The sequence below is a fragment of the Hylobates moloch genome, unplaced genomic scaffold, assembly GCF_009828535.3.
Source record: "Hylobates moloch isolate HMO894 unplaced genomic scaffold, HMol_V3 SCAFFOLD_1, whole genome shotgun sequence".
Classification (NCBI taxonomy): Eukaryota; Metazoa; Chordata; class Mammalia; order Primates; family Hylobatidae; genus Hylobates; species Hylobates moloch.
Window position 1 is genome coordinate 55,574,168 of NW_026652276.1, and position 17,382 is coordinate 55,591,549.

General features: G+C 37.2%; 1 protein-coding gene across 1 annotated transcript in view; it reads right to left on the bottom strand.

The window, feature by feature from the left end:
• Positions 1-5,477: 5,477 nt before the first annotated feature.
• FAM171B (family with sequence similarity 171 member B) overlaps positions 5,478-17,382 on the bottom strand; it is a 71,154-nt gene continuing 59,249 nt past the window's right edge. Inside the window, exons 6-8 of the mRNA XM_032755200.2 lie at positions 17,006-17,122; positions 10,172-10,295; positions 5,478-9,928 (exon numbers count right to left, since the gene is read on the bottom strand). Coding sequence (XP_032611091.1) covers positions 8,584-9,928; positions 10,172-10,295; positions 17,006-17,122 — 1,586 coding nt within the window. The 3' untranslated portion in view covers positions 5,478-8,583. The remainder of the gene's footprint in view (positions 9,929-10,171; positions 10,296-17,005; positions 17,123-17,382) is intronic.

Sequence of the window (17,382 nt, forward strand, 5' to 3'; positions counted from 1 at the left end):
TATCTTGCAGAGTGTTTTCCAACTTGGTTCCATTCTCCCCGTCATTTTCAGGTACACCAATCAGACATAGGTTTGGTCTTTTCACATAGTCCCAAATTTCTTGGAGGCTTTGTTCATTTCTTTGTATTCTTTTTTCTCTAAACTTCCCTTCTCTCTTCATTTCATTCATTTCATCTTCCATCAGCGATACCCTTTCTTCCAGTTGATCGCATAGGCTACCGAGGCTTCTACAGTCTTCACATAGTTCTCGAAACTTGGCTTTCGGCTCCATCAGCTCCTTTAAGCCCTTCTCTCCATTGGTTATTCTAGTTATCCATTCATCTAATTTTTTTTCAAAGTTTTTAACTTCTTTGCTATTGTTTTGAATTTCCTCCCGTAGCTCAGAGTAGTCTGATCGTCTGAAGCCTTCTTCTCTCAACTCGTCAAAGTCATTCTCCGTCCAGCTTTGTTCCATTGCTGGTGAGGAACTGCGTTCCTTTGGAGGAGGAGAGGTGCTCTGCTTTTTAGAGTTTCCAGTTTTTCTGCTCTGTTTTTTCCCCATCTTTGTGGTTTTATCTACTTTTGGTCTTTGATGATGGTGATGTACAGATGGGTTTTTGGTGTGGATGTCCTTTCTGTTTGTTAGTTTTCCTTCTCCCAGACAGGACCCTCAGCTGCAGGTCTGTTGGAGTTTGCTAGAGGTCCACTCCAGACCCTGTTTGGCTGGGTGTCAGCAGCGGTGGCTGTAGAACAGCGGATTTTCGTGAGACCACAAATTCATCTGTCTGATAGTTCCTCTGGAAGTTTTGTCTCAGAGGAGTACCTGGCTGAGTGAGGTGTCAATCTGTCCCTACTGGGGGGTGCCTCCCAGTTAGGCTGCTCGGGGGTTAGGGACCCACTTTAAGAGGCCGTCTGTCCTTTCTCAGATCTCCAGCTGAGTGCTGGGAGAACCACTACTCTCTTCAAATCTGTCAGTCAGATAGGGACATTTAATTCTGAGGAGGTTCCTGCTGACTTTTTGTTTGTCTGTGCCCTGCCCCCAGAGGTGGAGCCTACAGAGGCAGGCAGGCCTCCTTGAGCTGTGGTGGGCTCCACCCAGTTCGAGCTTCTTGGCTGCTTTGTTTACCTAAGCAAGCCTGGGCAATGGCGGGCGCCCCTCCCCCAGCCTTGCTGCCACCTTGCAGTTTGATCTCAGACGCTGTGCTAGCAATCAGTGAGACTCCGTGGGCATAGGACCCTCCGAGCCAGGTGCGGGACACAATCTCCTGGTGTGTCTTTTTCCAGGCCCGTTGGAAAAGCGCAGTATTAGGGTGGGACTGACCCGATTTTACCCCTTTCTTTGACTAGGAAAGGGAACTCCCTGACCCCTTGCGCTTCCCGAGTGAGGCAATGCCTCGCCCTGCTTTGGCTCACGCACAGTGCTCTGCACCAACTGTCCTGCAGCCACTGTTTGGCACTCCCTAGTTAGATGAACCCAGTACCCCAAGCGGAAATGCAGAAATCACCCATCTTCTGTGTCACTCAGGCTGGGAGCTGTAGACCGGAGCTGTTCCTATTTGGCCATCTTGGCTCCACACCCCTCTCAGCTACTATTTCTCGAAATAAGCTTTCTTTAGCTTTTTCTCTCTCTCTTCTTTCAGAAACTCCCATAATTAATAATACATTTGTATTTGATTGTGTCCCATAAGCCCCTTATGCTTCCTTCATTCTTTTTCTTCCTATAATTGGGTAATTTCCACTTACCTGTATTCAAGTTGGCTCAGACAACTAGCCTATTACCAGGTGCACAGACTGGTGTGGCTTCCTGTGGGTTTCTGGGAAGGCTCTCCCTGGGTCACTGGGTAGTTCTCTGGACAGGCAGTGTTGTCCCCAGCCCACAGATGAGAGGGACTTAAACAGTTGCAGGGCTGCTTCAGGTTCCACAGCTGAGACTAAGGTTGACAGGCCTGCCTCCAGGAACTCAGACAAGCATGTCTCCCCCTGGGGACCTCATGGGGCGGGACTGCTTGCAGTCTGCAGCTGACAGAGCTGAAGACAAGTCTCTTAGCCATTTCAGGGTCCACAGAAAGAAACAAAGTCAGCAGGCCTGTCACTCAAGGCATAAATGGTGTGACTGTACCTGGGTTCCTTGGTGGGTGATTGTGGTAGCTGGATCAAGGCCAACATGGCTGCAACTGAGTCCTCAGGATGACAGGGCCATTTCCAGGTCTGGAACTGGGACCATAGCCTGTGAGCTTTCTACATGGGCACAGTTCTACCCTCTAGAATGGCCTTACTAGGTCTTGAGCTCCAGTAGGTTTTCACAAACTCTTATCTGAATTCCAGAGCTCCCCCAAAGGCACTTTTGCCTTTGTTGCTTGAGAGGATACAAGCAGGGGCGCTCCTATTTTACCATCTTGCTGATGTCACTCTCTCCCCTTCTCAAAACACTTCCAATTATTCCATTGAACAAAATCCATTATCATTCATCTAATTCATAACTCCATTAATCAATATTTATTGAGTACATACTATAACAAAGGTACTGTTAAGAATTGGAGGAATTGTAAAGCATGGTTTCTGTCCATAAGGATCTTATGGTCTAAGAAGACAAACATAAGCAAGATATCAACATAACAATTTAGTACATGCAATCAGGCAGTATTTTCTTTAGAAGTGAAATGAGCTCATCTTGGGGCAGATGGAATTTTCAAAATTTCCTGATTCAGATTAATTTCTTACTAACGCTAATTTTAATAGTATCAAATCTCACCTTGACTTAAAAAAAGAAAAAAGGCAGGAAAGACAGGTCCCAATTTCAAGAAGAGTAAGTACAATTCTCTTCTCACTGATTCATTACTGCTTGCTCTTATGTCTCATTGTGAAAAAAGAAAATAGAACAGTGGCAAGCGTTACTTTTTGAGAAACCAGAGTTTCAGAAAACAGGTATGTGTTAAAGATTGTTAGCATGAAATTCACTTTCAAGATTCTTTTCTTGTCATTTTACTTAAACATTAAGGAAAAAAAACTTGTTCAGAGAAATAATTTTTCCCTTCCTTTTATAAGCACTCCTTAGAAATAATTGGTAAACTCCTTAATTATAGATCTCATCTACTTGTCATTAACATCCTCTTCAATGGTCAATATTCACATCAATAGTGTTTTGTTAAATAATCCATGGAATAATGACAAGCAAATCTTTTAAAAACCAGAAATACTAAATTTTTAAAAGTAACAATGAGAAAATATCTGCACAAGTATATTAATAATTATCCTTTTTTGTATTTTATGGATACAAACCTTTCAGAAATTATCTAAATCAGAAATCAGGGTTTTGAAATAGTCTTTATTATAAAATTTTGGATACTGATAAGCTAATTTTTTAAGCTGAATTTTTTTAAGTATTTTTCCATGAAAAACAAAAGAATCTACATTATTGGACTGAAATATGGAAATACGTTTAAAATAAAAATTCTGAGATATTTACTCTACATTGCCTAATAGCCACTATTACCCTTTCTGTATAGTATTTAGAAAAGGTTTCTAGCTAAGCTGTTGAAGCGTAATAAGTCCAGAGACTCTTAGGAATGTAATTACCTTGTTTGTTTTGAATCAGACTGTCTGCAGTTAGTCTAGTGTTTTAATAAGGTCTACAAGGATTAGAACTAGTCAACATATGAATTATGAAACCCCCAGTCAACCTGAAGAACAGAAAAAAAATTGACTCATGGGGAAAATGTGGTACTCTTGCAAGACTGTGGAATACCATTCAGAACCGCAGCAGGGGTAGGCTTGAAAACCAGGAAATAATAGGTTTCAACTAAGAAAGGTTTGGTTACCTAGGGGGATAAAATAGCATATGCGTCTAAAGATGCGAACTTTCTTTTTTAAAAATAGTCTGTGAGTTTACATCATCATGTAAACTTTCCCAAAAGAAATAGGAAGCTATTCATCTACTATAGCTAACAAAGTGCAGGAATGTGTTATTGCAATATTTTAACAAACATCACAGGTAGATTTAAAATGTAATCTTTAAGCTTAGCTATTTTGGAAAGAAAATAGTTATTTTTTTCTAACACACGTACCATTATATACTTGAAAATGTTTTTCCATAATTTGTCATTATTAGCTTTCAGCATTTAATATGGCAAATTGTGGTTGACTTCTAGACTATTTTCTTCTAGTCAAACTCTGAAGATGTTATGTTTTAAAAATCTTAATAGGCAGAAATCTACAGTCCCCAAATAAACTGAGGCTCAAAATGAAAAGACAAAGATAAGTCAAAGAAAGAATATTTATTTTGATGGAGCAAAGAAATTCAAAACTAAGAAAATAAGGCAGTTTTCCCAGAAGAAATTAGCCCTCTAGTTGATTTAGAGAGAGCTTACCGATATAAGTAAGCTGTCTCACTGTGTATCCATCTATCAAGAAATCCACCTATAAAAAGAGGTCCACAAGGTGATTTCATGGGGTCTAGGTAAACAAACACTGGGGTGTAGTTTAAATATTTTTCCAACATTTACTTCAAGGAAAGGATCCCTGATTATCTGCCAGTTATTAAGTACCAAAAGGTGAACCATTTTTGATAAACTGATTAAAATGTCTGTTAATTAGATCCAACTACTTTTCTTACAGTTCTTACATCTCAGTCTTCCCATATTAGTTTCTCTTCTGAGATGAGAATGTGATGATCAGTTCATGACCATCATGTTTGGCAGCTGTTTCTGATTTATGAGTAGTTTTGTTACAAACCAGTACCATGTGAGTTAGGGTCCCCTATGGCTCCTCCAGGGGCTATATCATTTCTGGTAAGACTAAGACTCTTTTGGATGGAGACCAGGCTCCCTAACAAAGGTAGCCATAGCTTGGCTGGCACAGGCAGGGATCCAAGTGAAAGTATTTATCATAAAGCCAGTGTTGGGAATTACAATCTCTACTGGTGAGTGGATTCAGAGTCCAATTCCCATTAGAACTGACCAAAGCTATTTTTAGTACCTTATTAATTTATAAAAGTTACAGGAAATGTCTAAAAACATGGCAGTCAAGATAATTCTACAAAGTAAAGTCCCCTAATACAAACTGCATGAACTTAAATATTGTTTAATTGATTAAGCAGAAAGGTTCTTGAAGAGCTAACTCTTTAAGTATAAACAGCCTTTGTGTTATCATTTAGGCTCAGGTTTAGAGTTCGAAGAATATTTTAAAAGGGGGTTGAGGTTTTGCTGTATCATTTTCTCACTTAGGTGTTTTGGGATTTGTAATTTAGTTTAGATTCGATCAGATTGTCTTTAAGTCTCCTCAGTAGATGGAAAACAATTTGTCTACACTCAGCTCTAATAGTAAAAATGGGAACTTTGGAGACATGAAATATAAAGAAATATCAAGTTCATTATATAAACAAAAGGTTTTACTGTAGGAGATGTAATAAGTAAAAAGTAATAATCGAACATTTACTAGATTAAATGGCAATGTAGGGAGGAATGTTTTCTAGTTCACCAAAAATTAAACAATGCACCAAGTACGTTTTAGATTTATTTTATTATTTTTATTGAACTATGTTTAACATTTTACAAATCTTCAGGTTGTTACAGTTTTTAGCAGTAAATATAGTAGTAACAGCAATAAATACACCGAAATATGAGATTTCTCTGAAAGAATACAAAAAATAGAAACACCTGGAAACAAGAAGGCAAAATGTCAATTCTAGCTCTGAAATAGAAATTAATACAGCTGAATTCCTTTACAATGCTGGTACGTGGGAAAATGAGAAACTCATGCGCCTTATAAATGAATGTGTGACTTTGAGCTTCACCTTTCTGGGAAGTTTTGAGGGACATCGTTTGACCCACAGATCTCTAAAACCCTATAATACATATTGATACCAGAGGATTCAAACACATAGTGGTCTGAAAATGATTGCCAAAGCAAAGAAGTGCTTTCATTCCTCAATATTTGTGATCTTTGTGGTATACTATGTATTATAAAAGGGCATAATCCCTATACAACTGCATAAAGTCATAAAAATTGATTTATAAAGTCTCAAGATCATAATATGTATTCAAAAATACATATAGCTGTGTTTTAGTAAATGAATCCATCAGTTAGTCGAGAGATAGTTTTGCCTTTAATATATATCCAAAGTATATACAAAGGATCGACAAATGTTAACAATTTGTGACCAAAATCATCTAGGTTTATATTTGAAAAAACCTTGGTTTTCAATTTAAAAATTTAAGAAAGTTGTGAATATTGTTTATTATCACTTGGGTTAAGAAAAAGTAGATGGCTTCAGCTTTTTAACAGGAAATTTGTGAACTACTCACAAATGAGAAGTCACACTCTTTTGATCATTAGAAAAGATAAATTGCCTATAATTACCAATTGAGAACAGCATGTGCAGTGTAAAAAATAATAAGGTTTTATTCTGAAACCAAACAGGTAGTTCTAGAAAAGCCCTTGGGATACATCATCTCATTTCCCTTACACAAAAATGAATAAAATGTGGCATACCTGAATGGTATACCCTTACATCAATATGTATTTCATTACCAAGCTGAGATGAAACATTATTTAAAGGTGGGAAAAATAAACACTTAAAATATAATGTTTTGCTATCTAGTTTCTAACTTCATTCCAACATAAACAATTTATCAATATATACTGTATTCAAAAAACAAGAAATACTACTCACATGCAATATTTATTGTTCCAACATGAAACACTAGGTCTATATTTTTAATAAAACTGCACATCTGTTTAATTTGGTTAACTGAAAGAAAATGCACACTTAAAAAAGATGTTATATCCTTCTAATAATGCAAGTCTATATCAAAGGCACTTCAGCAGAGCACTAACTTTAACCTTTTCCAAATCATTTTGAGTCATGCTGCTTTTGATGTATCTTTCTGTGTAAGACCAATAAGAAGCCTTCTCTAATTGTTATGAGCCTTATCACTAAAAAAAAAAAAAAAAAAAAAAAAGAAGCCTAGGTATTACCCAAAACATTTATTTCTTCTATGGATTGGGGTAATATACAGCAAATATTTGCCTAGGGTCTTTATGTTCTTTGGGTTAACACAGAACAGTAGGAAGGTTATTTGACACGTCAGAAGTTGGAGCAAAAAATTACACATCTAGCTATAATTTTACTGAAGCTAATGTGGCTATTTTGGTTCACTGAACTTGTTAACATGGTTTGGGTCTCTATGTTGCTCCCACGCTGAATAGTAGGGAATGAAAAATAAAGCAATTTAGGATTTTTACCCCCACAAGGGAAAGGTGCTTCAGACATTTGCCTTCAGGGAAATTTTAAGAAAAATGGGATCAGTTGATTTTAATGAATAATGAGCTTTTATTTTTAGGAGGTATGAATGGTAATTCAGAGTTAATTAAAAAGTTGCTCTCATTGAATGCTTGCTATGATGAAAAAAATATGGATATATTACAAAATTGAAAAAAGAAGTTGCAAAGGCTGTGAGTGACTTAGGGAAAAACTTTTACTTTTCCCCTGAAATTGAAACTGTTTTCCTTAAACATCTTTTAAGAAATCAATATCTGGATATACAACTACGATCCTGAAAGTATTTTTGAGCCTCAGGAAAATGGCATTTCTTTTTCTTCTCATCAAAATTTAAGAAAAATAAATCAATGTTTATTTTATCTCCACATATTTTAGTGTTCAAAAGAAACTTTCACATCGTTGAGTTTTTTTTTTTTAATTTCATAGCCTAATTTAAGTGACTGAGTTCAGGTTTTTAGAATAGAAGAAATATATTAAAACCAATTTAGCCTAAAAGTATCAGTGAGCCTTAAACCAAAGTCATAGATGGTTTTTTTCAGATTTATAAAAAGTTTTCCTTGACAGCTAAGCTTGCTTCATTGTTGAGGGGAAGAAAAAATAATTTTTAAATAAAAACTCAGTATTAGAGCATTAATTTCTCAAATTTCTAAATTACAAATGAACATCTTACTTATTTTGTAAAGTTACATCCAAAAACAACCAAAGAGCTGGTGTCTCCCTCTCTAATGACCAAGTAGCTTCTTGACCATCTTATATAAATGTAGGATTTACGTTTGGGATGATACAATACACATGCTCTTTAAAGACCAAACAACATTTTCTTTGTGATAACTCCAGAGTAACATCAGTCCAAGTCATTTATCAAGTTATTTTTAAGTATAGGCAGAAGACGTAATAGTAACACTTAAAATAATATGATGCCTGAAGTGAGTTTTGTTTCTAAATGTTCCATGGGGTAGTCACCACGGTAGAGGCAACATTTTTGGAGGCAACTTGAGGAGTATGTATTTCACTGTTATTCTTAAGAGAGTCAAGGCCAAACTGGCTGGCTGAGCAACGTTTTCAGATAACTAACATCTTGATGCTATTTTACATTTTGAAAACTTGGATACCGTAAATTCATCACCCAAAAATAAATGAATAGGCCAGAAAAAGCATTCCTTGGTATCTTTCTCTCTGATTACTGAATTACCATTTACTCTGCTTGAGACATGTCCAAGAACCATGAGATTGCTCAGTCTCATTTTCTTAAATTCATACTGCAATTTACAACAAGAAGCAAGTATAAACAGCACGAGACAGCAGACGCACAATCCCCGTTGGAGTTAATTTATGGGAATCAGTGGGCGTTCCTCTCGCTTCTTCCAGATGTTAGTCTTGCTATCTCTTTTGGCTAGTGGTGGTCTGCCCCTTCTTTTAGTGGGGGATGTATTGGCTTCAAAATCTTCAACAGTGCTTTTCCTTCCTGGGGACTCTTCTCCAGGGTGCTCCATGATCACTCCACTCCCTCCATCTAGGATGTGCCTTAAAGCTGGGTCCTCAGGGGAACAGACGGTGGTTCCACTCTCACTGCTGCTTAGGTCTAAATCTTCTAAGTAAAGGATCTTGGGCTGATGCATGCTTTTGATGAATGTTTTCTCCCTCTCGAGCTTTCTACTTGAGTGAAGCTCATTCATGTCCACCCCAGAGTCCAGACTGGTGTCATTGCTCTGGGTTCTCTTGCCCTTTTTCAGGTCTATAAAGGAGTGCCTCACTTGCGCAACTGGCTTTCCATCAAGAGACACAAACCAGGCTCTGGGATGGGGGGAGGGCTTTCCTTTGGACAGCTCCAGGAGGGTCTGTTCTGAAATTCCTTGAAGTTCTGATGAAAATGGAGTCATTACAACAGCCTCATTTAGTGTTCCAGGAACAGAGACGGATTCCAGTAAGCTGCTTGAGTATCGGCTCCAATCTGGAGCCTGGGATGGCAGGCTCTGTTGACCTTCAAGTATGATATCCTCTTCCCTGGCATCTGGGGGCTGTGCATGAGAATGAATTGGCATTTTGGGCAAGGTCTGCGTAAAGTTCTCTCGATTTACTGGTTCCATCAATTGGCCATAGACTAACTGTCCCTTTCTTGGCAAAGTAGCTGACTTAGCAGTATGTAATTGTTCCGGTGTGGAAAAAAGGTCAGATGTTTGAAGGATGGCAATGGGTTGGCTGTAAATATGCATAAGCTGTTCAGGAATATGGGAACGCCCATACACCTCCTCATTACCTGTGAGATACCTCTTTTCATCTTGAGCATCACCTAGAGATGAAGATAGATTGTTGTTAATATGTTTAGGTTGTTTGGACCCTACATTGGGCTCCAAAGACTGTGTTGGGTTTCTTGAGTAATTATTTTGATTGACTGATAGAAATGAAACATCTTCATTGTAGATTTTAAAATCGTCCCGAGTTTTTACCATGGAAACTCTTTCTTCCGTTTCTGCCTTTGATGGTTCCTTTTTCTGAGGACTATACGACGAGTTTTTGGCATTGAATAACTGCGACTTGTCCTCAGCTTTTAATGCAACTTTAACTGTACTGATATGATTTATGTGTGTTGTTGAAGTTGTCTGGTCTCTCTTGAGGACCTCAAGTTTAGTGATATTTCTTTCTCTTTTCTGTGGAGTACCACACTTATCCCTACAGTAGAAGAGAAGGCAAAAAGTATTTAAAAGTTATGACACAAATGGTTCATTTTTAAAAAATCACTCCACAATCTACATATCATATATGCAATGCTATTGTGAGATATGTAGATTAAAAATAAAAAAGGATATATTGTAAGATTAAATTTATTTCTACAAATAAACTTTTCAATGTACAGAATATACTGAAATGATACCATAACCTGATAGTTTTCTGTGTTTATAGCCATTTTCTTACCTGCAATAACAAAGTAGTACAGCAAAAAATCCAATGACAATGACTATTGTTCCTCCTAATATGGCTGTAAGAAACACTGTGTGGTAGGCAGTTATGTCCTTGGAATCTTCATTTATACCTGAACCTACATGGTTCAATATAAACAAAGAGAAAATGTTATTTTAAATCAAATTCTCAACTATGTCACATCCTGGGTGAGGCAAATTGAGTAAGTGTACACACTTTTATTTGTTTGCTCCCCTCCTGTGACAGATTTCCCTATGGGTGAAGTATACCTTCCCTACACTTTGGCTTAATTGACTGACTCGCTTTAACCAATGAAATGTGAGCATATTAAATGAGTTTGCATGGTGTGGCTCTGCCGTCTCGCTCAAGACTTCTAATATGTGAATAGCATATCCCAGAGAGTTGTTATTCCTCCAACCTGGGGTCTAGAATGAGAATATCTGTTGAACTGAACGAAGCCAAGTCCAACAGTGCAGCAGACAACCTGATACACTCATGAAATGTAAGTAGCAAATAAGTGTTTGATACTGTTAGCCACCGAGACAGCAGGGTTGTTTGTTACTGCAGCAATGGATATGACAGAAGATGCTGAGATGCAAAAGCCATAAAAAGCTTAAAACATATGACATTGGCTTCTAGGCCAGGCAGTGAGAAAACTGTTTCAAGAGGCAGTAAAACTGGTGACCCAAGTAACAAAAAAATTGGTAAAATAAACTGGGCGAAAATATTTTTAACTAATTTGAGCTTTGTACAAAGAGATTTTAAGATAGAATGTTGATGATCAGCTGCATTTATTTTTTATCTAGATATTTAATCTTTAAATATTTTAAAGAAAAATTCAAAAAAAAGGATTTACCAAATTAAGCAGGGGTCTAAAGAAATAGAATCCAAAAATTGAAAGACTTGAAGGATTAAGAGTTGCAGCTCCTTCTACCTGGGCTATAGAGTAAACTGAGCACAACTGACCCACTATCCTCCTGTTATGAGAACATATGTATACGAATGCCATTGTGATAAGCTTTACTGCAGTAAAAGCTGACTAGGATGATTTCAACATAAAAATGAATGCTACTGGTAAAAACATACATATAGACCAATGGAACAGAACAGAGAACCTATAAATAAATTCATACATCTACAGTGAATTCATTTTCAACAAAGGTGCCAAGAACATACATTGGGGAAAGGACAGTCTCTTCAATACATAGTGCTGGGAAAACTTGATATCCTTATGCAGAAGAATGAAACTACGCTGTTATCTCTCACCATATACAAAAATCAAATCAAAATAGATTAAAGACTTAAATCTAAGACCTCAAACTATGAAATCACCAAAAGAAAACATTGAGGAAACTCTCCAATAAATCTTGGCAAAGATTTATTGAGTAATACCCTGCAAGCACAGGCAACCAAAGCAAAAATGGGATAACATCAAAAGCTTCTGTAGAGCAAAGCAAACAATCAACAAAGAGACGAGACAACCCACAGAATGGGAGAAAATAATAACCAGAATATATAAGGAACTCAACTCAAGAGGAAAAATTCTAACAATCCCATTAAAAAATGAGCAAAAGACTTGAATAGAACATCTCTCAAAAAAAGACAAACAAATGGCAAACAGGAATATGAAAAGAGGCTCAACATACTTGATCAGATAACTGCAAATCAAAACTACTATAAGATCATCTTATCCCAGTTCACATGACTTTTATCCAAAAGACAGTCAATAATGAATGCTGGTGAGGATGTAGAGAAAAGGGAACCCTCATACACTGTTGGTGAGGGTGTAAATTAATATAGTCACTATGGAGAACAATTAGGATGTTCCCCAAAAAAACAGAGCTACCATATGACCCATCAACCCCACTGCTAGATATATACTCAAAACAAAGGAACTCAGTTGCCGAGACCACCTTGGTCGGGAAGACACTAACCCAGAAGCGCTAGAGGAATATCAAAGAGATATCTGCACGCCCATGTTCATTGCAGCACAGTTCACGATAGCCAAGATTTGAAAGTGACCGAAGTGTCTATCAACAGATGAATGGATAAAGGAAATGTGGTATATATACAAAATGGAGTACTATTCAACCATAAAAAAGGATGTGATCCTGTCATCTGCAACAACATGAATGGGAGTTGAGGACATTGTGTTAAATGAAATAAGCCAGGCATAGAAAAACAGACTTTGCATGTTCTCATTCCTTTGTGGGAGCTAAACATTAAAACAGCTGCAAATTGAGGGTAGAATGATGGTTTACCAGAGGCTGGGAAGGGTAGTGTGGGGTTGGGGGGAGAGTAGGTATGGTTAGTTAGTTAGAATGAATAAGATCTAGTATTTTCATAGTACAACAGAGTGAACACAGACAATGTACTAATTGTACATTTAAAAATAAAGAGTATAATTAAAACGTTTATAACAAATAAATGCTTGAGGTAATACCCCATTTATGTTGATGTGATTATTATGCATTATTATGCACTGTATGCCTGTATCAAAATAGCTCATGTACCCCAGAAATATAAACACCTATCATGTACCCATAAAGATAAAAAATTTAAAAACATGATAAAAATGAATGCTATTGGGCAGCTAATCTTGAGGTAATCTGTTTCAATATCACAAAGACTTCGTTGTGCTCAAAAAGGTATATAATAAGTCTACTTATCAGTATCAATTACATTCTAATATGTATTCAGGGAGACAGGGTAAGAAGAGTGAGTGGTGGCGCAACTGGTTTCTGGTCATCTTTACCATGAGAAAACATCCAGCATGAGGCTCCCACCTGCACTGAGCACACTGAAGAAATTGAGGGACCACCACCTCTTTATCTTTCAAATTTTGCACTAATTTGATAAAAGATTTGGAGAAACAGTATTGCAGTTATGCATGTAGACTTTAGAGCCAAAGTGTCTGAATTGGAACTCTCACCTCACCATTTATTTTTATGTAGTCTTGGGAAAGTTTCATTTCTTTTGTGTCTAGTTCCCTTATCTGCAGAGCAGTAACAGTTATATCTAACCCATGTGAGCTGCTGAGGAATAAATGAGTAAATACTTGTGAAACACTGAGACCAGTGCTTGGCTCATGATAAGCACTCAGTTTTAGCTATACCACACTATTGTTGAATGAAGCTTTAAGGTTATATTAAAACGGGCACTCTAATATTGGCAATGATTTCACAGATGGTGATTGATCTATCTTATTTAATAGACAAACAAGCACAGCACTGTACAATATGAAATTTTGTCAAACAAAAAAGAAATGAGAGCAGCTTTCTGCTGTCTGTAGATTTGTATGAAGGATTGGTTTGATTATAACTAGGCATAAATGAGTTTGCTTCCAGAATGGAGTAATGCTAACAATGTTCACTCCACAGGAATCCAACAAAACTCACATTTGGAAACAGGATGTTGACATATTGAGTTTGCCCCAAATCCTATATGTATGCCAGTAGCAAGAGAATGTATCTGTATCCGTGTGCATGTGTGTGCATGCATGTCTAGAAGGAGTTAGATAGAAAACCATTATTTTCATTCAAGTATATTTAAAATGCACATTTAAAACACTTGTTTATTAAACTCTGTACTCAACCACCTACTCTCCTACAGCAATCTGAAAAATTAATCTCTTGCACTTAAGTTTTTTTCCAAGGAATTCTAGAATTCTATTTAAACTTTAAAAAACAAATTAACCATATTTATAACTAAAGCAGCTCTGCAAACTCTAGCTGATCATAAGACAATTTTGATTTTATAGTAATACATCCTAAAATGTTTAGGGACATTAGGGATTGTGTCATAATCAACATATATATATTTGGTCTCTGTCCCTAGTTACTGGCACAGAGCTTCTAAAACACTCGGAATTTCCTGAGCAACAGGGAGTCTAGGAGTGTCTTTTGTTCTATTATGTGGTCTTTGACCCTGTTTCCTAACATAGAGCTCCTAAATCCCTTGGAATTTTCTGGGTGTTGGGAGTATCTTTTGTTCTAACTTGACTCTGGGCAGGCTCATGCTTGGGGGCTGGTGACCAACAAGCCCTGCTTAGAAGCTTGTAGCTTTCAGCACCACCCCTCATACTCCAGGAAGGAGAATGGCTGGAGATTAAGTTAATAATTGATCATGCCTGCACGAGGAAGCCTCCATCAACATTCCTCAAGTATGGGGTTTGTAAAGCCTCCAGGTTGACGAACACATTCCCGGGCCAGAAGGGTGATATACCTCAACTCTATGGGGGAAAAAGCTCCTGTACACAGGACGTTTACAGACCTTGCCCTATGTACCTCTTCATCTGCTCTTTATCCGTATCCTTTATTACAAGCTGGTAAGTGTAAGTAAGTGTTCCCCTGATTTCTGTGAGCCATCATAGCAAATTATCAAACCTGAGGAGAGAATTGTGCAAACCCCCCATTTGAAGCCAAATCAGACGGTATGGGTAAACTGAGAACCTGCTGCTTGCAATGAGCACCTGAAATGGGGGCGGTCCTATGGGATTAAACCCTTAACCTGAGGGGTCTGATGCTAACTGTAGGTAGATAATGTCAGGATTGAATTGAATTATAGGATATAATCAACGTCCACTGAAAATCGGAGAATTGGTTGGTGTGTGGAAAGGCCATGTGGAGACATCTTGAGAAAGTGGCCATCTAGAAGCCAGGAAGAGGCCTCACCAACCCTGACAGCACCTTGACCATGGACAGTACCCTCCAGACTGTGAAAACATAAATTTCTGTTAATAGCCAGTTACTACTCTGCAGTTATTTTGTTATGGCCACCTGAGAAGACTAACACAATATCCAACTCTCCCAATTTAGAAACAAGAAAACTAATGCTCAGTAAGTACCTATTTCAAGCTCACTCAGCTAATTACAAAGTAAGGGCTATCATCAAGTTATCCATACTTCTAATGTAGTATTCCTTTGACTGATGGGCTTGCAGAATAAATTCTTCAAAAGCATCACTAGAAGGTCTCTAATTCAAACTAAACAAGAATCCCATACTTTTAGTACTCATCCAAACAACATCTTTTCCAACAAATAATCTGGAACAGAACTTCCATGTGGTTTTAGAAAATAATTTTGGCTTTTGTAATTCATAATGCTATCTTATATAATTCAGTTATTTTAGAATATTTTTAGTGTACGTACATTTCTCTATAAAACTGAAATGCTCGTTATTTTTATTAAAAATGAAATGAGTTGTATGAAATTAAATATTGTTTTTCATCAATATTTCATTATAGTTGCAAATATAGAATGGGATACGGCCAGACAGCTGGCAAGATTGTATGATATTGTGCATCATGAAAAGCAAAAGTAACCACCCTCTGGTTTCTGAATAAATAATCCTATAAGCACTAAGTTCAAATAGAGATAAAAATAACATTTCTCTTGATTACATATGGCTAATTAGTCCCAGCTTCTTAAGAGGCTGAGGTGGGAGGATCCAGAGTTTGAGCCCAGCCTGAGCAGGCAACATAGCAAGACCCAAACAAAAAAGAAAATTCAAACTTGCCAACACAGAATGAAAATAAAAATCAAACTTGATTTTAAAAACTAGAGAAAACCGATAGCCTTCAAAATAATAGACAGTCATAATAATGTTAGATGACAAAATGCTGCAGATAAACATATGTAAAATGTCATCCATGTTCTGGATCAGGGTAAGTACTAGGACTATTCCTAATCAGTATGAAATACCCAGGTAGCAACTACCCCTCAGCTGTGAGCCAAAACACTTGAAAAACCAAAAGAATTATCTCTGAAAAATGACTGAAGATTATGATATACATGCATTCAACTTTTACTCTAAAATCTTCACTAAAATAACACTAAATGTTTTGCTTTGTTTTTATTCTGTAAAAACACAAACCTACAAGAATAAAGGAAAATAAGCTATCATAATTGACTCACCAAGGCCGGTGGTAGGGAAAGCCAAGAAGCAATTTGATTTATGCCAACACATACTGAAAAGGCCCAGGAAGTGGTAGCAGGCTGACAGTGCAACCAGTCTAGACTACCGCAGGTTAGAGAATTTTTCTTTTTTCAAAATTTAATGGCTAAACTATGCAATGTTTGAATATTTTGAGGAATGTACACAACTTGAGATCAATGTAGGGTTTCCTGAGGTACAAATTATCTAGATAATTTGACAACATGTTAAATATAAGGAAATAAAATGCTCATTTTTCCTAGAATATGAACAGATCTTCCCTAGTGGACAATTCATGGTTTTGCTCCCCAGCCTCCATCTTCCTTCTATTCAAAATGTCAGACCAATTTTCACTTAGTACAGGGGTGTCCAATCTTTTGGCTGCCTTGGGCCACACATAAAATACATTGATAGCTCATGAGCTCAAAAAAAAAATCACAAAAAAACCTCAATGTTTTTAGGAAATTTACAAATTTGTGTTGGGTCTCATTCAAAGCTGTCTTAGGCTGCATACAGCCTGTGGGCTGGGGGTTGGACAAGCTTGATTTAATGCATCCTCAGTCTTTTCTTGAATGATAGTGTCTGCAGACTTCCAAGAGCCCTTCCTCTCCTCCTCAATCCCCACCAAGTAACATGTGTGCTCGAGACCCAAAAGTGGGCCAATGGGATGATCATTCTTCAGCCCTAGAATGATCAGGAACAGTATAAGAAAAATACTGGAAAGGGGTCTTATACACATGAAAAAAAAAAAAAGTAAGCTGAGATCAAGTTCCCTTCCCATTGTCATATAGCTGGTAAGTGGCAATGCTTAGAATAAAACTGATGTCTGCTGCTATCCATTCCAGCAAGACTGTTTGGATTACATGTTTTAATTACTTTCATTTTTTACAATACCTCTAGTTCCTGGAAGTGGAGCTGCTATCCAGTAGCCCAAATGTGGTGCATCATATGTCCAGATTAAATGATTGTTATGTTCCTTGACCATTCCCCGACCATGATTTACCCAAGCACCTAAAAAGGTATGTAAAAAATACTAGTTACAGTTATATCTTAAGAACTGATGGTCATGCATAGAATACATTATGGAACTTTTTCAAAGATTATGAAAACTGTGGCAATATATTATCATAGGCTAATATATATCATATCATATTATAATATAGTATATACTATAATAGAATAATTAGAATGATTTGTTGTGACCAAAAAAACACTGTAAATAAACTAAGGATGGCCAGGAGAGGTGGCTCAAGCTGGTAATCCCAGCACTT